Consider the following 23,652-nt stretch of genomic DNA (forward strand, 5'->3'; position numbering starts at 1 on the left):
ACTTAAGCTCCTCTAAACAGCGGATCCGCGCTTCTAACTCCGTAACCCTGGCAACCAAAACTACCACTACACTGCACTTCACGCACCTGTCATCAGAGAAGGAGCCAGGGTTCTGACTCGACATATGACAGCTCAAACAGGTAAAGGTAGATCCAGCCATGACGCTAGCGGCTAGGCTACGCTAGGCTAGTTCAGGCTGGAGCTAGAGAGTGAGGAGGGCTTTTTAATCCACGAAATACTGAAAAGTGAGCGGTTTGAGGCTCCGGATTGTTTGCGGAGAAATCAAACGTTCACTTTCGTGTATATGATGCGTAAATAGTGTGTATAATTCGTGGATTAATCGGTAAAAGGCTCTAAGAACGAACAGCTCTGAAAACGCGACACACTCACCGGAAATGACGTCACCGGAAAATCCCACTACAGCTGCTCCATGTGTCACCTCCAGATTTATAAAGTCTGTGTTAGCATCACTCACATAGTTAAAGCTTCAATCTGGAACATTCCCAATGTCTTTGAAAACTGCGGTCATAAAGCCTCTCCTAAAGAAGAGCAGTCTTGATGCTGCATTCCTGAGTCATGACTGGCCCATCTCTAATCTGACATTTTGGGACAAACTCCTTTCACAGATTTCCTCTTAATAAACGACTAATTTGATGTTTGTCAGGTTTTAGAGCTCATCACACTGAGACTGCTGTTGTCATGGTGACTGAGACTGCTGTTGTCAAGGTGACAAATGACATCCGCCTGAACACTGACACGGGCAAAGCCTCAGTCTTAATTCTGTTAGATCTGATGCTGCTTTTGACACTGTCCATCATGGGACACTCTTACAGAGACTAGAGGACAGGGTGGGACCCTCTTACAGAGACTAGAGGACTGGGTGGGCATCACTGGCCCCGCCCTAAACTGGTAAAGATCCTATCTAGAAGACAGGAAGTACTTTGTGTCTCAGACCACACCCCCCTGACCTGTGGGGGCCCCAAGGGTCAGTCCTGGGACCCCTTCTGTTCACCCTCTACATGCTGCTGTTAGGTCAGGGACCGGCCTCCTGCTGGTGCCAGAGTCAGGACCATGGGCGGAGCCAGGCCCTGGCTTTGGGGCTTGAGCCCCGGATCTCTGTCCATAAGCCCCGGATTTTTTAATGTTTTAAAAATACATTGTGACATCACTAAGTGGATAGAGCAACAGGTAGAGTGTTGGGTTGGAACGCAGGTGACTAGGATTCGAATCCAGCAGAGGCTTCAATTCTCTTTTACCCGTTTCATTGGTTATTTTGTTGAACTGATGTATAATTGGCTGTATGTAGAAAGTGGGCGGGAGCGTAGAAAGTGCGCGGAGTTTACAGCACGTCATACAATCTGACCAATTTGGCCTTTTCTATCATTTAACTGAGGTTTTGCAAAAAGTGAAGGACACAAGAGCAGATCGACTGGAAAAGAGACATTCAGAACATGAGCTGAAAAACAAAGTTTATCTAACGTAGAAGAGACAACAACAGCACATAATGGTTCAAACCATGAGATCATTGTGGCTGTAGCAGTGGCTCAGGTTTGATTCATCTACAAAGCTAAAGCAGAGAAACTACAGGACAAACAGCTCATGAGGAAGGTGTCTGCTAAAGGTCAGACTGACTTTTACTTTCAATAAAGATCAGAGTAATTCTAAAACAGCCCTTCATCCTTTAGGGGCTGACGAGCCTAGACAGCAGAGCATCAGTCTGTGGATCTTAGTGATGTGAGTTCGAGCCCTGTTTTAAAGAACACCAAGATGTACAATTTCTTGAATAACTAAATGTCACCTCTGCTGTTCTGTTCAACCTTTTTTGGAGGGAGGAGCTCTCTCAGAAGGCAAAAAGTCTGTCTTTGCCTTTGGAGGGTTTCTGTCTGTTACTGTCTGTAACTGTCTGTAACTGTCTGTTACTGTCTGTAACTGTCTGTAACTGTCTGTAACTGTCTGTAACTGTCTGTAACTGTCTGTAACTGTCTGTAACTGTCTGTAACTGTCTGTAACTGTCTGTAACTGTCTGTAACTGTCTGTTACTGTCTGTAACTGTCTGTTACTGTCTGTAACTGTCTGTAACTGTCTGTAACTGTCTGTAACTGTCTGTTACTGTCTGTAACTGTCTGTAACTGTCTGTAACTGTCTGTAACTGTCTGTAACTGTCTGTAACTGTCTGTAACTGTCTGTAACTGTCTGTAACTGTCTGTAACTGTCTGTAACTGTCTGTTACTGTCTGTTACTGTCTGTAACTGTCTGTTACTGTCTGTAACTGTCTGTAACTGTCTGTAACTGTCTGTAACTGTCTGTTACTGTCTGTAACTGTCTGTAACTGTCTGTAACTGTCTGTAACTGTCTGTAACTGTCTGTAACTGTCTGTAACTGTCTGTAACTGTCTGTAACTGTCTGTAACTGTCTGTTACTGTCTGTTACTGTCTGTAACTGTCTGTTACTGTCTGTAACTGTCTGTAACTGTCTGTAACTGTCTGTAACTGTCTGTTACTGTCTGTAACTGTCTGTAACTGTCTGTAACTGTCTGTAACTGTCTGTAACTGTCTGTAACTGTCTGTAACTGTCTGTAACTGCACTAAAACCACATCATATTGGCCAGAATGAACCCCCTCCCTTTCTTTTTGGGCTAAGCCCCGGATGTTTAGAATGTCTGGCTCCGCCTCTGGTCAGGACTAAACATGGACCGGCCTCCTGCTGGTGCCAGAGTCAGGACTAAACATGGACCGGCCTCCTGCTGGTGCCAGAGTCAGGACTAAACATGGACCGGCCTCCTGCTGGTGCCAGAGTCAGGACTAAACATGGACCGGCCTCCTGCTGGTGCCAGAGTCAGGACTAAACATGGACCGGCCTCCTGCTGGTGCCAGAGTCAGGACTAAACATGGACCGGCCTCCTGCTGGTGCCAGAGTCAGGACTAAACATGGACCGGCCTCCTGCTGGTGCCAGAGTCAGGACTAAACATGGACCGGCCTCCTGCTGGTGCCAGAGTCAGGACTAAACATGGACCGGCCTCCTGCTGGTGCCAGAGACAGGACTAAACATGGACCGGCCTCCTGCTGGTGCCAGAGTCGGGACTAAACATGGACCGGCCTCCTGCTGGTGCCAGAGTCAGGACTAAACATGGACCGGCCTCCTGCTGGTGCCAGAGTCAGGACTAAACATGGACCGGCCTCCTGCTGGTGCCAGAGACAGGACTAAACATGGACCGGCCTCCTGCTGGTGCCAGAGTCGGGACTAAACATGGACCGGCCTCCTGCTGGTGCCAGAGTCAGGACTAAACATGGACCGGCCTCCTGCTGGTGCCAGAGTCAGGACATGTGACTGAGAGGATTTTTCTTTGCACTCTTCTCTTTTATTTCTGAAACTGTTTTGTGATTTTAATGCATTTTTCCTGTTGTGTGAAACACTTTGAATTGAATTTTGAAGAAGGGCGAGAGGAAGTGTAGAGGACAAAACACCAAAGAAGAAGAAGAAGAAGATGAGGAGGAGGAAGAACAGGATCTCATGCGCTTTGAATTTGTGGGCTTTGAACTGAAGAATAAAGTCTAAAGAATAAAGTCTAAAGAATAAAGTCTAAAGAATAAAGTCTAAAGAATAAAGTCTAAAGAATAAAGTCTAAAGAATAAAGTCTAAAGAATAAAGTCTAAAGAATAAAGTCTAAAGAATAAAGTCTGGTGCTAATGTAAAACTTGACTATTTAAGACCTTGCTCCTGGCTGCACCTCCCAACAGGAAGTCACATTTCCTCTTCAAAGGATTTAACTACAGCATTTTTCTCCTGCTCGACTCTGCTCCTGTAAGTACTGCTAATACTGCTGTAAGTACTGCTAATACTGCTGGAGGTACTGCAAATACTGCTGTAAGTACTGCAAATACTGCTGTAAGTACTGCTAATACTGCTGGAGGTACTGCTAATACTGCTGTAAGTACTGCTAATACTGCTGTAAGTACTGCTAATACCTATACTACTGTGGAACTAATGAAAAGAGCAACAAATATTTCAAATACTGCAGTTCTCAAATGTACTTCATGTGCGTTGAAAGTTGAAGTTTTTCTTGAACTTCCCTGATTTAAACTTAATTCAAACAATTTATCAGATTGTTTGTTCTCTCATAAAACTTTAAATACTTTAAATACAATGAATATTATGTATTTTTTTAGTCCTGGTTGAGTCCAGGTTTGGTCCTGGTTTGGTCCTGGTTTGGTCCTGGTTTGGTCCTGGTCTAAACCTGGTTCAGACCTGTTTTTGTCCTTTTCTGTCTCTTCAGTTGATCCAAGATGGCGTCTCTGATGGAGGACGAGGTTTTTCGCTCTTTTCTCAAATACGGGGCGATTGTCACCGTCAAACTGCTGCTGATGGGGCCTCTGACCGCGTATTACCGCTTCACCAGGAAGGTACCACCGATCCCGATACCGATACCACCGATACTACCAATACTTGACTCTGAACGGTCGGGCTGAAGCTGCTTTTTCGTTCCAGGCGTTTGAAAACGTGGAAGACGCAGCGGTTCATTCTTCAAAGCCAGACGACAAGAAGCGTCTGGTGAGGAAGGACGAGGACGTGGAGCTAGTGCGCAGGTACTAGAACCACTCAGAACATAGAACCACTCAGAACATAGAACCACTCAGAACATAGAACCACTCAGAACATAGAACCACTCAGAACATAGAACCACTCAGAACCAATACATAGCTCACGATACGATAATATCGCGATATCGCGATTATCGATATATTGTCTATAATAACTTTAAGCATCATATGTTTAAAGAAATCCTTTTTTGTAAATTTATCTCAATTTATTTTTTGTTGAAACACAATGATAAATAAACAACTTGTTTCCTATTTGTTAAAAAGGCTCATGATATAATAAATCCATGGTCTCGCGTCTCACTTTTATTTTCTTCATCCGACGGCATTTCCGTGTCCGTTTATGACTTCTTCCGCCCACAGTCGATCTCGCCCTGTGGCCCCCGAACGAACTCCAAAGAAGTGTCTCTTCACTAATCAAGGCGCTGAAGGCATTACTGAGAGAGTCATCGCTCACGTTCACCTGGATATTAAAGGCTCCAGCTATAACTACTTTATCCCAGGCTAACTCTAAGTTTGATCTAAAGTCAGAAAACTTGGTTAAAAACCTCCCTGGACCTCCTCCTCCCTGCACCTCCTCCCTGCACCACCTCCTCCTCCCTGCACCTCCTCCCTGCACCTCCTCCTCCTCCCTGCACCTCCTCCCTGCAGCTCCTCCTCCTCCCTGCAGCAGCTCCTCCTCCCTGCAGCTCCTCCTCCTCCCTGCACCTCCTCCCTGCAGCTCCTCCTCCTCCCTGCAGCAGCTCCTCCTCCCTGCAGCTCCTCCTCCTCCCTGCACCTCCTCCCTGCACCTCCCCCTCCTCCCTGCAGCTCCTCCCTGCAGCTCCTCCTCCTCCCTGCAGCAGCTCCTCCTCCCTGGACCTCCCCCTCCTCCCTGCAGCTCCTCCTCCTCCCTGCACCACCTCTTCCTCTCTGGACCTCCTCTGAAGGTGTTTGTGCTGCAGGTGCCATCAGAATGACCTGGAGAACATCGTGCCCTTCGTGCTCATCGGGCTGATGTACTCGCTGACCGGTCCTGACCCGTCCTGGGCCCTGCTGCATTTCCGGGTCTTCACCGCGTCTCGTCTCTTCCACACGGTGGCGTTCATCCACGCTCTGCCACAGCCGTCCAGAGGCCTGAGCTGGATCCTGGGGCTTCTGACCACTCTGTCCATGTCCCACAGCGTCATCCACAGCGTCATCTTCCACTGAAACACCCACTCTGACCGCTCTGACCGCTCTGTCCCCTGGGACCACTCTGACCGCTCTGACCGCTCTACACTCTGACCGCTCCGACCGCTCTGTGCACTCTGTCCCCTGGGACCACTCTGACCACTCTGACCATGTCCCACAGCCTCTTCTTTCACTGAAACATTTCCTGCAGCACATGTCCTCCTCTCCTTAATACTGTCCTTTAACTTGTTATGGCAGGAGAAGGATCTAAAGGATCTGAAGGATCTGAAGGATCTGAAGGATCTGAAGGATCTGAAGGATCTGAAGGTTCTGAAGGATCTGAGGGTTCTGAAGGATCTGAAGGATCTAAAGGATCTGAAGGATCTGAAGGATCTAAAGGATCTGAAGGATCTGAAGGATCTGAAGGATCTGAAGGGTCTAAAGGGTCTAAAGGGTCTAAAGGGTCTAAAGGATCTAAAGGATCTGAAGGTTCTGAAGGTTCTGAAGGTTCTGAAGGATCTAAAGGATCTAAAGGATCTAAAGGATCTAAAGGATCTGAAGGATCTGAAGGATCTGAAGGATCTGAAGGATCTGAAGGATCTGAAGGATCTGAAGGGTCTAAAGGGTCTAAAGGATCTAAAGGATCTAAAGGATCTGAAGGATCTGAAGGATCTGAAGGATCTGAAGGATCTGAAGGATCTGAAGGATCTGAAGGGTCTAAAGGATCTAAAGGATCTAAAGGATCTGAAGGATCTGAAGGATCTGAAGAATCTGAAGGATCTGAAGGTTCTGAAGGATCTGAAGGATCTGAAGGATCTGAAGGATCTAAAGGCATGAGCTTTACAAACACTCTGAAATATGTGTGAGAAAGTGGAGAGGATCTTCTCTCTTCAGAATGTCTTTTGTCATTTTCTCATTAAACGTTTCTATTTTCTGATCTGAGTTGTGGTTCCTTTACTGTGGTTTATGCTCATGAACTGTCCACAAAAAGATGAATGTCTCCATGACGTCTAAACCCTGAATGACGTAGTCTAAACCAGGGGCCCCCAACCTTTTTTGCACCACAGACCGGAATAATGTAGGTTTTATTCTCATGGACCGGTGTACCAGTTTATGTCGCGCTCAGGATGACTTGCTCGGAAGTGGGCGGGGCTTAGGCTTCCATTCGATTCAGCTCCGAAAAGACACGTTTGTACATTAAGTGTTCCAGAAGATCTGAATATGAGTGACATAAGGTCAAGTTCCACGTGTCCTCACTGTTCTGACCGCTGGAGCTCATCCCAGGAAGATATGGGGGCCGCACGCTGTAGGGGCCGCACGCTGTAGGGGCCGCACGCTGTAGGGGCCGCACGCTGTAGGGGCCGCACGCTGTAGGGGCCGCACGCTGTAGGGGCCGCACGCTGTAGGGGCCGCACGCTGTAGGGGCCGCACGCTGTAGGGGCCGCACGCTGTAGGGGCCCTGTGCTTGTTCCTGTGCATGAGGCGGTCCCATCAGGAGTGATGGAGACAATGACCCCCAGTGTGTTTGAGTCTGATGTGGAGTTTGTCTTGTTGCCGTCTCGACACAGGAAGTTGAGCTCAAACTCTTGTAACAGTAAAAACAGGTGATCGTGGAGACGTGTCCAAAAACCCCTCTGGCTCCTCGTCTGCTCCTCGTCTGCTCCTCGTCTGCTCCTCGTCTGCTCCTCGTCTGCTCCTCGTCTGACTCCTCGTCTGCTCCTCGTCTGCCTCCTCGTCTGCTCCTCGTCTGCCTCCTCGTCTGCTCCTCGTCTGACTCTTCGTCTGCTCGTCTGCTCCTCGTCTGCCTCCTCGTCTGCTCCTCGTCTGCTCCTCGTCTGCCTCCTCGTCTGCTCCTCGTCTGCTCCTCGTCTGGCTCCTCGTCTGGCTCCTCGTCTGCTCCTCGTCTGCTCCTCGTCTGCTCCTCGTCTGACTCCTCGTCTGCTCCTCGTCTGACTCCTCGTCTGCTCCTCGTCTGACTCCTCGTCTGCTCCTCGTCTGACTCCTCGTCTGCTCCTCGTCTGCCTCCTCGTCTGCTCCTCGTCTGCCTCCTCGTCTGCTCCTCGTCTGACTCTTCGTCTGCTCGTCTGCTCCTCGTCTGCCTCCTCGTCTGCTCCTCGTCTGCTCCTCGTCTGCCTCCTCGTCTGCTCCTCGTCTGCTCCTCGTCTGCCTCCTCGTCTGACTCTTCGTCTGCTCGTCTGCTCCTCGTCTGCCTCCTCGTCTCCTCCTCGTCTGCTCCTCGTCTGCTCCTCGTCTGCCTCCTCGTCTGCTCCTTGTCTGCTCCTCGTCTGCTGCTCGTCTGACTCCTCGTCTGCTCCTCGTCTGCTCCTCGTCTGCTGCTCGTCTGACTCCTCGTCTGACTCTTCGTCTGCTCCTCGTCTGCTCCTCGTCTGACTCCTCGTCTGATCCTCGTCTGCTCCTCGTCTGGCTCCTCGTCTGCTCCTCGTCTGCTCCTCGTCTGGCTCCTCGTCTGCTCCTCATCTGACTCCTCGTCTGACTCCTCGTCTGCTCCTCGTCTGCTCCTCGTCTGCTCCTCGTCTGCTCGTCTGCTCCTCGTCTGCTCCTCGTCTGCTCCTCGTCTGCTCCGCGTCTGCTCGTCTGCTCCTCGTCTGCTCCTCGTCTGCTCCTCGTCTGCTCCTCGTCTGCCTCCTCGTCTGCTCCTCGTCTGCTCCTCGTCTGCTCCTCGTCTGCTCCTCGTCTGACTCTTCGTCTGCTCGTCTGCTCCTCGTCTGCTCCTCGTCTGCTCCTCGTCTGCTCCTCGTCTGCTCCTCGTCTGCTCCTCGTCTGCTGCTCGTCTGACTCCTCGTCTGACTCTTCGTCTGCTCGTCTGCTCCTCGTCTGCTCCTCGTCTGCCTCCTCGTCTGCTCCTCGTCTGCTCCTCGTCTGCCTCCTCGTCTGACTCTTCGTCTGCTCGTCTGCTCCTCGTCTGCTCCTCGTCTGCCTCCTCGTCTGCTCCTCGTCTGCTCCTCGTCTGACTCTTCGTCTGCTCCTCGTCTGCTCCTCGTCTGACTCTTCGTCTGCTCCTCGTCTGCTCCTCGTCTGACTCCTCGTCTGCTCCTCGTCTGCTGCTCGTCTGACTCCTCGTCTGACTCTTCGTCTGCTCCTCGTCTGCTCCTCGTCTGACTCCTCGTCTGACTCCTCGTCTGACTCTTCGTCTGCTCGTCTGCTCCTCGTCTGCTGCTCGTCTGACTCCTCGTCTGACTCCTCGTCTGCTCCTCGTCTGCTCCTCGTCTGGCTCCTCGTCTGCTCCTCATCTGACTCCTCGTCTGACTCCTCGTCTGCTCCTCGTCTGCTCCTCGTCTGCTCCTCGTCTGCTCGTCTGCTCGTCTGCTCCTCGTCTGCTCCTCGTCTGCTCCTCGTCTGCTCCGCGTCTGCTCGTCTGCTCCTCGTCTGCTCCTCGTCTGCTCCTCGTCTGCTCCTCGTCTGCCTCCTCGTCTGCTCCTCGTCTGCTCCTCGTCTGCTCCTCGTCTGCTCCTCGTCTGACTCTTCGTCTGCTCGTCTGCTCCTCGTCTGCTCCTCGTCTGCCTCCTCGTCTGCTCGTCTGCTCGTCTGCTCGTCTGCTCCTCGTCTGCTCCTCGTCTGCTCCTCGTCTGCTCCTCGTCTGCTCCTCGTCTGCTCCTCGTCTGCTGCTCGTCTGACTCCTCGTCTGACTCTTCGTCTGCTCGTCTGCTCCTCGTCTGCTCCTCGTCTGCCTCCTCGTCTGCTCCTCGTCTGCTCCTCGTCTGCCTCCTCGTCTGACTCTTCGTCTGCTCGTCTGCTCCTCGTCTGCCTCCTCGTCTGCTCCTCGTCTGCTCCTCGTCTGCCTCCTCGTCTGCTCCTCGTCTGCTCCTCGTCTGCCTCCTCGTCTGACTCTTCGTCTGCTCGTCTGCTCCTCGTCTGCCTCCTCGTCTCCTCCTCGTCTGCTCCTCGTCTGCTCCTCGTCTGCCTCCTCGTCTGCTCCTTGTCTGCTCCTCGTCTGCTGCTCGTCTGACTCCTCGTCTGCTCCTCGTCTGCTCCTCGTCTGCTGCTCGTCTGACTCCTCGTCTGACTCTTCGTCTGCTCCTCGTCTGCTCCTCGTCTGACTCCTCGTCTGATCCTCGTCTGCTCCTCGTCTGGCTCCTCGTCTGCTCCTCGTCTGCTCCTCGTCTGCTCCTCGTCTGCCTCCTCGTCTGCTCCTCGTCTGCTCCTCGTCTGCTCCTCGTCTGCTCCTCGTCTGACTCTTCGTCTGCTCGTCTGCTCCTCGTCTGCTCCTCGTCTGCTCCTCGTCTGCTCCTCGTCTGCTCCTCGTCTGCTCCTCGTCTGCTGCTCGTCTGACTCCTCGTCTGACTCTTCGTCTGCTCGTCTGCTCCTCGTCTGCTCCTCGTCTGCCTCCTCGTCTGCTCCTCGTCTGCTCCTCGTCTGCCTCCTCGTCTGACTCTTCGTCTGCTCGTCTGCTCCTCGTCTGCTCCTCGTCTGCCTCCTCGTCTGCTCCTCGTCTGCTCCTCGTCTGACTCTTCGTCTGCTCCTCGTCTGCTCCTCGTCTGACTCTTCGTCTGCTCCTCGTCTGCTCCTCGTCTGACTCCTCGTCTGCTCCTCGTCTGCTGCTCGTCTGACTCCTCGTCTGACTCTTCGTCTGCTCCTCGTCTGCTCCTCGTCTGACTCCTCGTCTGACTCCTCGTCTGACTCTTCGTCTGCTCGTCTGCTCCTCGTCTGACTCCTCGTCTGACTCCTCGTCTGCTCCTCGTCTGCTCCTCGTCTGGCTCCTCGTCTGCTCCTCATCTGACTCCTCGTCTGACTCCTCGTCTGCTCCTCGTCTGCTCCTCGTCTGCTCCTCGTCTGCTCGTCTGCTCGTCTGCTCCTCGTCTGCTCCTCGTCTGCTCCTCGTCTGCTCCGCGTCTGCTCGTCTGCTCCTCGTCTGCTCCTCGTCTGCTCCTCGTCTGCTCCTCGTCTGCCTCCTCGTCTGCTCCTCGTCTGCTCCTCGTCTGCTCCTCGTCTGCTCCTCGTCTGACTCTTCGTCTGCTCGTCTGCTCCTCGTCTGCTCCTCGTCTGCCTCCTCGTCTGCTCGTCTGCTCGTCTGCTCGTCTGCTCCTCGTCTGCTCCTCGTCTGCTCCTCGTCTGCTCCTCGTCTGCTCCTCGTCTGCTCCTCGTCTGCTGCTCGTCTGACTCCTCGTCTGACTCTTCGTCTGCTCGTCTGCTCCTCGTCTGCTCCTCGTCTGCCTCCTCGTCTGCTCCTCGTCTGCTCCTCGTCTGCCTCCTCGTCTGACTCTTCGTCTGCTCGTCTGCTCCTCGTCTGCTCCTCGTCTGCTCCTCGTCTGCCTCCTCGTCTGCTCCTCGTCTGCTCCTCGTCTGCTCCTCGTCTGACTCTTCGTCTGCTCCTCGTCTGCTCCTCGTCTGACTCTTCGTCTGCTCCTCGTCTGCTCCTCGTCTGACTCCTCGTCTGCTCCTCGTCTGCTGCTCGTCTGACTCCTCGTCTGACTCTTCGTCTGCTCCTCGTCTGCTCCTCGTCTGACTCCTCGTCTGCTCCTCGTCTGCTCCTCGTCTGCTCCTCGTCTGACTCCTCGTCTGACTCCTCGTCTGCTCCTCGTCTGCTCCTCGTCTGACTCCTCGTCTGCTCCTCGTCTGCTCCTCGTCTGCTCCTCGTCTGCCTCCTCGTCTGCTCCTCGTCTGCTCCTCGTCTGCTGCTCGTCTGCTCCTCGTCTGCTCCTCGTCTGACTCCTCGTCTGCTCCTCGTCTGCTCCTCGTCTGACTCCTCGTCTGCTCCTCGTCTGCTCCTCGTCTGCTCCTCGTCTGCCTCCTCGTCTGCTCCTCGTCTGCTCCTCGTCTGCTGCTCGTCTGACTCTTCGTCTGCTCGTCTGCTCCTCGTCTGCCTCCTCGTCTCCTCCTCGTCTGCTCCTCGTCTGCTCCTCGTCTGCCTCCTCGTCTGCTCCTCGTCTGCTCCTCGTCTGCTGCTCGTCTGCTCCTCGTCTGCTCCTCGTCTGACTCCTCGTCTGACTCTTCGTCTGCTCGTCTGCTCCTCGTCTGACTCCTCGTCTGACTCCTCGTCTGACTCCTCGTCTGACTCCTCGTCTGCTCCTCGTCTGGCTCCTCGTCTGCTCCTCGTCTGCTCCTCGTCTGCCTCCTCGTCTGACTCTTCGTCTGCTCCTCGTCTGCTCCTCGTCTGGCTCCTCGTCTGCTCCTCGTCTGACTCTTCGTCTGCTCCTCGTCTGCTCCTCGTCTGACTCCTCGTCTGCTCCTCGTCTGCTCCTCGTCTGACTCCTCGTCTGCTCCTCGTCTGACTCCTCGTCTGGCTCCTCGTCTGCTCCTCGTCTGCTCCTCGTCTGGCTCCTCGTCTGCTCCTCGTCTGCTCCTCGTCTGGCTCCTCGTCTGCTCCTCGTCTGACTCCTCGTCTGACTCTTCGTCTGCTCGTCTGCTCCTCGTCTGACTCCTCGTCTGACTCCTCGTCTGATCCTCGTCTGCTCCTCGTCTCCTCCTCGTCTGACTCCTCGTCTGACTCCTCGTCTGCTCCTCGTCTGCTCCTCGTCTGCTCCTCGTCTGCCTCCTCGTCTGCCTCCTCGTCTGCTCCTCGTCTGCCTCCTCGTCTGACTCCTCGTCTGACTCCTCGTCTGCTCCTCGTCTGCTCCTCGTCTAATCCTCGTCTGCTCCTCGTCTGCTCCTCGTCTGCTCCTCGTCTGCTCCTCGTCTGACTCCTCGTCTGAATCCTCGTCTGCTCCTCGTCTGCTCCTCGTCTGCTCCTCGTCTAATCCTCGTCTGCTCCTCGTCTGCTCCTCGTCTGCTCCTCGTCTGCTCCTCGTCTGACTCCTCGTCTGAATCCTCGTCTGCTCCTCGTCTGCTCCTCGTCTGCTGCTCGTCTGACTCCTCGTCTGACTCTTCATCTGCTCCTCGTCTGCTCCTGGTCTGCTCCTCGTCTGGCTCCTCGTCTGACTCCTCGTCTGCTCCTCGTCTGCTCCTCGTCTGACTCCTCGTCTGACTCCTCGTCTGACTCCTCGTCTGCTCCTCGGCTGCTCCTCGTCTGCTCCTCGTCTGACTCCTCGTCTGCTCCTCGTATGCTCCTCGTCTGCTCCTCGTATGCTCCTCGTCTGGCTCCTCGTCTGCTCCTCGTCTGACTCCTCGTCTGACTCCTCGTCTGCTCCTCGTCTGCTCCTCGTCTGCCTCCTCGTCTGACTCTTCGTCTGCTCGTCTGCTCCTCGTCTGCTCCTCGTCTGCCTCCTCGTCTTACTCCTCGTCTGCTCCTCGTCTGCTCCTCGTCTGCTCCTCGTCTGACTCCTCGTCTGCTCCTCGTCTGACTCCTCGTCTGCTCCTCGTCTGCTCCTCGTCTGCCTCCTCGTCTTACTCCTCGTCTTACTCCTCGTCTGCTCCTCGTCTGCTCCTCGTCTGACTCCTCGTCTGCCTCCTCGTCTGCTCCTCGTCTGACTCCTCGTCTGCCTCCTCGTCTGCTCCTCGTCTGCCTCCTCGTCTGGCTCCTCGTCTGGCTCCTCGTCTGCTCCTCGTCTGCTCCTCGTCTGGCTCCTCGTCTGACTCCTCGTCTGCTCCTCGTCTGCTCCTCGTCTGCTCCTCGTCTGCCTCCTCGTCTGCTCCTCGTCTGGTCCTCGTCTGCTCCTCGTCTGACTCCTCGTCTTACTCCTCGTCTGCTCCTCGTCTGCTCCTCGTCTGCTCCCCGTCTGACTCCTCGTCTGCCTCCTCGTCTGCTCCTCGTCTGCCTCCTCGTCTGGCTCCTCGTCTGGCTCCTCGTCTGCTCCTCGTCTGCTCCTCGTCTGCTCCTCGTCTTCTCCTCGTCTAATCCTCGTCTGCTCCTCGTCTGCTCCTCGTCTGCTCCTCGTCTGCTCCTCGTCTGCTCCTCGTCTGCCTCCTCGTCTGCTCCTCGTCTGACTCCTCGTCTGACTCCTCGTCTGCTCCTCGTCTGCTCCTCGTCTGACTCCTCGTCTGACTCCTCGTCTGACTCCTCGTCTGCTCCTCGTCTTCTCCTCGTCTAATCCTCGTCTGACTCCTCGTCTGACTCCTCGTCTGACTCCTCGTCTGCTCCTCGTCTTCTCCTCGTCTAATCCTCGTCTGCTCCTCGTCTGCTCCTCGTCTGCTCCTCGTCTGACTCCTCGTCTGACTCCTCGTCTGCTCCTCGTCTGCTCCTCGTCTGACTCCTCGTCTGACTCCTCGTCTGACTCCTCGTCTGCTCCTCGTCTGCTCCTCGTCTGCTCCTCGTCTGCTTCCTCGTCTGCTCCTCGTCTGCTCCTCGTCTGCTCCTCGTCTGCTCCTCGTCTGCTCCTCGTCTGCTCCTCGTCTGACTCCTCGTCTGCCTCCTCGTCTGCTCCTCGTCTGCTCCTCGTCTGCCTCCTCGTCTGCTCCTCGTCTGACTCCTCGTCTGCTCCTCGTCTGCTCCTCGTCTGCTCCTCGTCTGCTCCTCCTCTGCTCCTCGTCTGCTCCTCGTCTGACTCCTCGTCTGCTCCTCGTCTGCTCCTCGTCTGCTCCTCGTCTGCTCCTCGTCTGCTCCTCACTTGGACTTTTCAACTTTGCAAAAACGCTCTTCAAAGACTTTTGTTTTTTAAAATTTTCGCTGTTTTTTGTTCTACTTTTGGGCAGCGTGTTTGATGCGACGCGTCCGCGATAACGTATGCTCGTATCACGTATAATGCTCGTATCACGTATAATGCTCGTGTCACGTATAATGCAGGTGTCACGTATAATGCTCGTATCACGTATAATGCTCGTGTCACGTATAATGCAGGTGTCACGTATAATGCAGGTGTCACGTATAATGCTCGTATCACGTATAATGCTCGTGTCACGTATAATGCAGGTGTCACGTATAATGCAGGTGTCACGTATAATGCAGGTGTCACGTATAATGCTCGTGTCACGTATAATGCAGGTGTCACGTATAATGCAGGTGTCACGTATAATGCTCGTATCACGTATAATGCTCGTGTCACGTATAATGCTCGTGTCACGTATAATGCTCGTGTCACGTATAATGCTTGTGTCACGTATAAGGCAGGTGTCACGTATAATGCTCGTGTCACGTATAATGCAGGTGTCACGTATAATGCTTGTGTCACGTATAAGGCAGGTGTCACGTATAATGCAGGTGTCACGTATAATGCTTGTGTCACGTATAATGCAGGTGTCACGTATAATGCTCGTATCACGTATAATGCTCGTGTCACGTATAATGCAGGTGTCACGTATAATGCAGGTGTCACGTATAATGCAGGTGTCACGTATAATGCTCGTATCACGTATAATGCTCGTGTCACGTATAATGCAGGTGTCACGTATAATGCAGGTGTCACGTATAATGCAGGTGTCACGTATAATGCTTTTGTCACGTATAATGCAGGTGTCACGTATAATGCAGGTGTCACGTATACTGCTCGTATCACGTATAATGCTCGTGTCACGTATAATGCAGGTGTCACGTATAATGCAGGTGTCACGTATAATGCAGGTGTCACGTATAATGCTCGTGTCACGTATAATGCAGGTGTCACGTATAATGCAGGTGTCACGTATAATGCTCGTATCACGTATAATGCTCGTGTCACGTATAATGCTCGTGTCACGTATAATGCTCGTGTCACGTATAATGCTTGTGTCACGTATAAGGCAGGTGTCACGTATAATGCTCGTGTCACGTATAATGCAGGTGTCACGTATAATGCTTGTGTCACGTATAAGGCAGGTGTCACGTATAATGCAGGTGTCACGTATAATGCTTGTGTCACGTATAATGCAGGTGTCACGTATAATGCTCGTATCACGTATAATGCTCGTGTCACGTATAATGCAGGTGTCACGTATAATGCAGGTGTCACGTATAATGCAGGTGTCACGTATAATGCTCGTATCACGTATAATGCTCGTGTCACGTATAATGCAGGTGTCACGTATAATGCAGGTGTCACGTATAATGCAGGTGTCACGTATAATGCTTGTGTCACGTATAATGCAGGTGTCACGTATAATGCAGGTGTCACGTATAATGCTCGTATCACGTATAATGCTCGTGTCACGTATAATGCAGGTGTCACGTATAATGCAGGTGTCACGTATAATGCAGGTGTCACGTATAATGCTCGTGTCACGTATAATGCAGGTGTCACGTATAATGCAGGTGTCACGTATAATGCTCGTATCACGTATAATGCTCGTGTCACGTATAATGCTCGTGTCACGTATAATGCTCGTGTCACGTATAATGCTTGTGTCACGTATAAGGCAGGTGTCACGTATAATGCTCGTGTCACGTATAATGCAGGTGTCACGTATAATGCTTGTGTCACGTATAAGGCAGGTGTCACGTATAATGCAGGTGTCACGTATAATGCGCGTGTCACGTATAATGCTCGTGTCACGTATCATGCAGGTGTCACGTATAATGCAGGTGTCACGTATAATGCTCGTGTCACGTATAATGCTCGTGTCACGTATAATGCAGGTGTCACGTATAATGCTCGTGTCACGTATAATGCTCGTGTCACGTATAATGCAGGTGTCACGTATAATGCAGGTGTCACGTATAATGCAGGTGTCACGTATAATGCTTGTGTCACGTATAATGCTCGTGTCACGTATAATGCAGGTGTCACGTATAATGCTCGTGTCACGTATAATGCTCGTGTCACGTATAATGCAGGTGTCACGTATAATGCTTGTGTCACGTATAATGCAGGTGTCACGTATAATGCAGGTGTCACGTATAATGCTCGTGTCACGTATAATGCTCGTGTCACGTATAATGCTCGTGTCACGTATAATCCAGGTGTCACGTATAATGCAGGTGTCACGTATAATGCTCGTGTCACGTATAATGCAGGTGTCACGTATAATGCAGGTGTCACGTATAATGCTCGTGTCACGTATAATGCAGGTGTCACGTATAATGCAGGTGTCACGTATAATGCAGGTGTCACGTATAATGCTCGTGTCACGTATAATGCAGGTGTCACGTATAATGCAGGTGTCACGTATAATGCAGGTGTCACGTATAATGCTCGTGTCACGTATAATGCTCGTGTCACGTATAATGCTCGTGTCACGTATAATGCAGGTGTCACGTATAATGCAGGTGTCACGTATAATGCTCGTGTCACGTATAATGCAGGTGTCACGTATAATGCAGGTGTCACGTATAATGCTCGTGTCACGTATAATGCAGGTGTCACGTATAATGCAGGTGTCACGTATAATGCAGGTGTCACGTATAATGCTCGTGTCACGTATAATGCAGGTGTCACATATGATGCTCGTGTAACATATAATGCAGGTGTCACGTATAATGCAGGTGTCACGTATAATGCAGGTGTCACGTATAATGCTCGTGTCACGTATAATGCAGGTGTCACGTATAATGCAGGTGTCACGTATAATGCAGGTGTCACGTATAATGCAGGTGTCACGTATAATGCTCGTGTCACGTATAATGCAGGTGTCACGTATAATGCTCGTGTCACGTATAATGCAGGTGTCACATATGATGCTCGTGTAACATATAATGCAGGTGTCACGTATAATGCAGGTGTCACGTATAATGCAGGTGTCACGTATAATGCAGGTGTCACGTATAATGCAGGTGTCACGTATAATGCAGGTGTCACGTATAATGCTCGTGTCACGTATAATGCAGGTGTCACGTATAATGCAGGTGTCACGTATAATGCAGGTGTCACGTATAATGCTCGTGTCACGTATAATGCAGATGTCACGTATAATGCTCGTGTCACGTATAATGCAGGTGTCACGTATAATGCAGGTGTCACGTATAATGCTCGTGTCACGTATAATGCAGGTGTCACGTATAATGCAGGTGTCACGTATAATGCATAATGCAGGTGTCACGTATAATGCAGGTGTCACGTATAATGCAGGTGTCACGTATAATGCAGGTGTCACGTATAATGCAGGTGTCACGTATAATGCAGGTGTCACGTATAATGCTCGTGTCACGTATAATGCAGGTGTCACGTATAATGCAGGTGTCACGTATAATGCATAATGCAGGTGTCACGTATAATGCAGGTGTCACGTATAATGCAGGTGTCACGTATAATGCAGGTGTCACGTATAATGCAGGTGTCAGTGATGTTCTGGTGCAGGACAAGAGCAGAGATAATATACTTCATTATATTGAATGGATTTCCTCTAAGTTCATGACACATCCACAGACGAGCTTCAGTGTCACGAGGACAAAGTCCTGTCACTGAGAGATTATTGACTGTTGTGGACCGGTCCCCGGTCCTTGGTCCCCGGTCCCCGGTCCTTGGTCCCCGGTCCCCGGTCCTTGGTCCCTGGTCCCCGGTCCTCGGTCCGGTGGTTGGGGACCCCTGGTCTTAACCCTGAATGACGTCATCTTGGGTCAGAACATTGAGACGTTGCAGATTCTTCAGTTCAGAATGAAATAAGGGCAGGTGCAGTTCCCCATGTGAACCTGCAGATGGCGCCACACTCTCACATTCAGAGCTGCTTTCCCAACGCGTGTTCCCCATTTATCTGTGTCTGGTTCAGGTGAAAATCCTCAGGTGAACGCTCAGTGTCAGGGTCAGTGTCAGGGTCAGGGTCAGGGTCAGTGTCAGGGTCAGGGTCAGTGTCAGGGTCAGGGTCAGTGTCAGGGTCAGTGTCAGGGTCAGTGTCAGGGTCAGGGTCAGTGTCAGGGTTAGGGTCAGTGTCAGGGTTAGGGTCAGGGTCAGGGTCAGGGTCAGGGTTAGGGTCAGTGTCAGGGTTAGGGTCAGTGTCAGGGTCAGGGTCAGGGTCAGTGTCAGGGTCAGGGTCAGTGTCAGGGTTAGGGTCAGGGTCAGTGTCAGGGTTAGGGTCAGTGTCAGGGTTAGGGTCAGGGTCAGTGTCAGGGTCAGGGTCAGTGTCAGGGTTAGGGTCAGGGTCAGTGTCAGGGTTAGGGTCAGTGTCAGGGTTAGGGTCAGGGTCAGTGTCAGGGTCAGGGTCAGGGTCAGGGTTAGGGTCAGTGTCAGGGTTAGGGTCAGTGTCAGGGTCAGTGTCAGGGTCAGTGTCAGGGTCAGTGTCAGGGTCAGGGTCAGTGTCAGGGTCAGGGTCAGTGTCAGGGTTAGGGTCAGTGTCAGGGTTAGGGTCAGGGTCAGGGTCAGGGTCAGGGTTAGGGTCAGTGTCAGGGTTAGGGTCAGTGTCAGGGTCAGGGTCAGTGTCAGGGTCAGGGTCAGTGTCAGGGTCAGGGTCAGGGTCAGGGTTAGGGTCAGTGTCAGGGTTAGGGTCAGTGTCAGGGTCAGGGTCAGTGTCAGGGTCAGGGTCAGTGTCAGGGTCAGGGTCAGTGTCAGGGTTAGGGTCAGGGTCAGTGTCAGGGTTAGGGTCAGTGTCAGGGTTAGGGTCAGGGTCAGTGTCAGGGTCAGGGTTAGGGTCAGGGTCAGTGTCAGGGTCAGGGTCAGGGTCAGGGTTAGGGTCAGTGTCAGGGTTAGGGTCAGTGTCAGGGTCAGGGTCAGTGTCAGGGTCAGGGTCAGTGTCAGGGTTAGGGTCAGGGTCAGTGTCAGGGTTAGGGTCAGTGTCAGGGTTAGGGTCAGGGTCAGTGTCAGGGTCAGGGTCAGGGTCAGGGTTAGGGTCAGTGTCAGGGTTAGGGTCAGTGTCAGGGTCAGGGTCAGTGTCAGGGTCAGGGTCAGAGTCAGGGTCAGGGTCAGGGTCAGGGTCAGGGTTAGGGTCAGGGTCAGTGTCAGGGTCAGGGTCAGTGTCAGAGGTCAAAGGTCAGGTTTATGGTTGACAGCCTCTCTCTCTGTAGACGTGCTGGTCGTCGTGGCAGAATCCTATTTTAAACCAAGTCTTTTGTCTCTTTTTCCATCTCATTTTCTCGCCGTCCATAATTCCTCAAATTAAATAATGATTTTGCTCATTAATCTGACAGTTTGAGCTTCTTTTATTAACGATTATCTACGATCCGCTCATTAAGACGTGCCGTTTTGAGTCGGACGTTTAAAGAATAGATTTGTGGTCATTTATTTAAAGCCTCATCATCGATTCAGCTTCTATTTTGGTCTGAACTTTCTGAACTCCACATGTTTCTGTCGCTGACGAGCAAAGATGGATTTAGAAACCAGAAGAGTCCGTGAAAAGCAGAAAAACCAGCTTCACTCTTTTCATGGTTCATAGTGTGGATGTGCTGATGGACTTACTCCTGAGCCACGGCGTTTCTCTGGAGAGGAAATCACAAAGAACTGCATCAAATCAAGAATTGCGCTGAACTGGTCTTATTATTATCCATCCATCCATCTTCTCCCGCTCTATCCGGGGCCGGGTCGCGGGGGCAGCAGTCTGAGCAGGGACTCCCAGACTTCCTTCTCCCCAGACACTTCCTCTAACTCCTCCGGGGGGATCCCGAGGCGTTCCCAGGCCAGCCGAGAGACATAGTCTCTCCAGCGTGTCCTGGGTCTTCCCCGGGGCCTCTTCCCGGTGGGACATGCCTGAAACACCTCCCGACGGAGGCGCCCAGGAGGCTCCGGAACAGATGCCCGAGCCACCTCAGCTGGAGGAGCAGCGGCTCTACTCCGAGCTCCCCCCGGAAGAAACTCATTTCGACCGCTTGTATCCGCGATCTTGTTCTTTCGTTCTTACCTAAAGCTCATGACCATAGGTGAGGTCAGAACGTAGACCGACCGGTAAATCCAGAGCTTTGCCTTTCGGCTCAGCTCCTTCTTCACCACAACGGTCCGATGCAGCGACTGCATCACTGCAGCCGCTGCACCGATCCAACTGTCGATCTCACGCTCCATCCTTCCCTCACTCTGAACAAGACCCCGAGATACTTGAACTCCTCCACTTGGGGCAAGGACCCCCCACCCACCTGAAGAGGGCAAGCCACCTTTTTCCGGTCGAGAACCATGGCCTCGAATTTGGAGCTGATTCTCATCCCAGCCGCTTCACACTCGGCTGCAAACCGTCCCAGTGCAGCTGCAGGTCCGGGTTTGATGGAGCCATCAGGACAACATCGTCTGCAAACAGCAGAGATGAGATCCTGTGGTCCCCAAACCGGACACCCTCCGACCCCTGACTGCGCCTAGAAATTCTGTCCATACAAATTATGAACAGAACCGGTGACAAAGCGCAGCCCTGAGGAGTCCCTCATGCACTGGGAACAGGTCTGACTTACTGCCGGCAATGCAAACACAGCTCCTGCTCCGGTCATACAGGGACCGGACAGCCCTGAGCAAAGGGCCCCGGACCCCGTACTCCCGGAGCACCCCCCAAAGGACACCCCGAGGGACACGGTCGAAAGCCTTCTCCAGATCCACAAAGCACATGTGGACCGGTTGGGCAAACTCCCATGAACCCTCGAGCACCCGATGGAGGGTATAGAGCTGGTCCAGTGTTCCACGACCGGGACGAAAACCACTCTGCTCCTCCTGAATCCGAGGTTCGACTATCGGTCGGATTCTCCTCTCCAGGACCTTGGAATAGACCTTATGGGAGGCTGAGGAGTGTGATCCCTCTGTAGTTGGAACACACCCTCCGGTCCCCCTTCTTGAACAGAGGGACCACCACCCCGGTCTGCCAGTCCAGAGGCACGGCCCCCGACCGCCACGCAATGTTGCAGAGACATGTCAACCAAGACAGTCCTACAACATCCAGATACTTTAGGTACTCAGGGCGGATCTCATCCACCCCCGGAGCCCTGCCACCGAGGAGTTTGCGAACAACCTCAGTGACTTCAGCTTGGGTGATGGATGAGCCAGCCTCCGAGTCCCCGGTCTCTACTTCCTCTTCGGAAGACGTGACTGAGGGATTAAGGAGATCCTCAAAGTTTTCCTTCCACCATCCGACAACATTCCCAGTCGAGGTCAGCAGGTCTCCACCCGCACCATAAACGGTGTTGGTGAGGCACTGCTTCCCCCTCCTGAGGCGCCGGACGGTTTGCCAGAATTTCTTTGGTGCCGACCGATAGTCCTCCTCCATGGCCTCCCCGAACTCCTCCCAGGCCCGGATTTTTGCCTCTGCGACAGCACTCCCTTACTTCCGGTGTCCACCACCGGGTTCGGGGGTTGCCGCCACGACAGGCACCGGAGACCTTGCGACCACAGCTCCGAGCAGCCGCATCAACAATGGAGGCGGAGAACATGGTCCACTCGGACTCAATGTCCCCAACCTCCCCCGGGACATGGGAGAAGCTCTCCCGGAGGTGCGAGTTGAATACCCTACTGACAGAGGGCTCCACTAGACGTTCCCAACAGACCCTCACAATGCGCTTGGGTCTGCCAAGTCTGTCCGGCTTCCTCCTCCACCAGCGGATCCAACTCACCATCAGGTGGTGATCGGTTGACAACTCTGCCCCTCTCTTCACCCGAGTGTCCAAGACACGCGGCCGGAGGTCAGATGACATGACAATAAAGTCGATCATTGACCTCCGGCCTAGGGTGTCCTGGTGCCATGTGCACTGATGGACACCCTTGTGCTTGAACATGGTGTTCGTTATGGACAATCCGTGGCTAGCAGAGAAGTCTAATAACTGAACACCGCTCGGGTTCAGATCGGGGAAGCCGTTCTTCCCGATCACCCCTCTCCAGGTGTCACTGTCATTGCCCACGTGGGCGTTGAAGTCCCCCAGTAGAACAACGGAGTCCCCGGTCGGTGCACTGTCCAGTTCCCCTCCCAAGGACTCCAAGAAGGCCGGGTACTCTGCACTGCTGTTCGGCCCGTAGGCCGCCACAACAGTGAGAGACCTGGCCCCCACCCGAAGGCGGAGGGACGCGACCCTCTCGTTCACTGGGGTAAACTCCAACACGTGGCGGCTGAGCTGAGGGGCTATAAGCCCACACCAGCCCGCCGCCTCTCCCCGCGGGCAACACCAGAGAAGTGGAGCGTCCAGCCCCTCTTGAGGAGATGGTTCCGAGCCCAAACTGTGCTGGAGGTGAGGCCGACTATATCTAGTCGGTATCGCTCAACCTCCCGCACAAGCTCAGGCTCCTCCCCCCAGCGAGGGGACATTCCATGTCCCCAGAGTTAGTCTCTGTGTCTGGAGATCTGGTCGCCGAGGCCCCTGCCGTCGACTGCCCCCCAGATCTCTCTGCACCGGCCCCTTATGGATCCTCCTGCGGGTGGTGGGCCCATGGGAGGGCGACCCCACGTCGCTCCTTCGGGCTGTGCCCGGCCGGGCCTCGTGGGGTAAGACCCGGCCACCAGGCGCTCGCCATCGAGCACCCATCCCAGGCCTGGCTCCAGGATTGGGCCCCGGTGACGCCGATCCAGGCGACGTAAACGGCCTTGTTCTTTTACTCATCATAGGGGGCTTCTGAACCGATCTTTGTCTGACCCGTCACCTAGGACCTGTTTGCCTTGGGAGACCCGACCAGGGGCATGAAGCCCCCGACAACATAGCTCCCGGGATCATTCGGGGCACTCAAACCCCTCCACCACGTTAAGGTGTCGGTTCAAGGAGGAGTGGTCTTATTATTATTGTCTTATTAATTATAGACTCATCACTTATTAAAGTGTTTATGTTCCACGTCCTTCAAACATCTTCTGAAAAAGACTCATCTAGATCCCGACCTATTGGTAAACTACAGACCTATTTATAACCCACCACAGCAGGGTTCAGAGCCCACCACAGCAGGGTTCAGAGCCCACCACAGCAGGGTTCAGAGCCCACCACAGCAGGGTCCAGAGCCCACCACAGCAGGGTTCAGAGCCCACCACAGCAGGGTTCAGAGCCCACCACAGCAGGGTTCAGAGCCCACCACAGCAGGGTTCAGAGCCCACCACAGCAGGGTCCAGAGCCCACCACAGCAGGGTTCAGAGCCCACCACAGCAGGGTTCAGAGCCCACCACAGCAGGGTCCAGAGCCCACCACAGCAGGCTTCAGAGCCCACCACAGCAGGGTTCAGAGCCCACCACAGCAGGCTTCAGAGCACTGTTCTCTGACCGCTCTGGATTTGTTTGTTTTTTACAGTATTCAGGAGGAGTGGCTCATTTCTGACCCCATGTGACCTGCTCCTGGCTCCGCCTCCCAACAGGAAGTCA

The 23,652-nt window shown here is 53.4% G+C and overlaps 1 protein-coding gene across 1 annotated transcript; it reads left to right on the forward strand.

Moving 5' to 3' along the window:
- The first annotated feature begins 3,830 nt into the window (after positions 1–3,830).
- Positions 3,831–6,685, forward strand: LOC140367038 (microsomal glutathione S-transferase 1-like). Its single transcript, XM_072453338.1, has 5 exons — positions 3,831–3,865; positions 4,275–4,401; positions 4,487–4,584; positions 5,541–5,783; positions 5,864–6,685. The coding sequence occupies exons 2-5, from the start codon at positions 4,285–4,287 to the stop codon at positions 5,943–5,945; spliced, it is 540 nt and encodes a 179-aa protein (XP_072309439.1). The 5' UTR covers positions 3,831–3,865; positions 4,275–4,284; the 3' UTR covers positions 5,946–6,685.
- Positions 6,686–23,652: the final 16,967 nt, after the last annotated feature.

Source organism: Eucyclogobius newberryi, unplaced genomic scaffold, assembly GCF_026437365.1.
Source record: "Eucyclogobius newberryi isolate DKJ021-1_F unplaced genomic scaffold, fEucNew1.0.hap1 SCAF_2, whole genome shotgun sequence".
In the NCBI taxonomy this organism is placed as follows: Eukaryota; Metazoa; Chordata; class Actinopteri; order Gobiiformes; family Gobiidae; genus Eucyclogobius; species Eucyclogobius newberryi.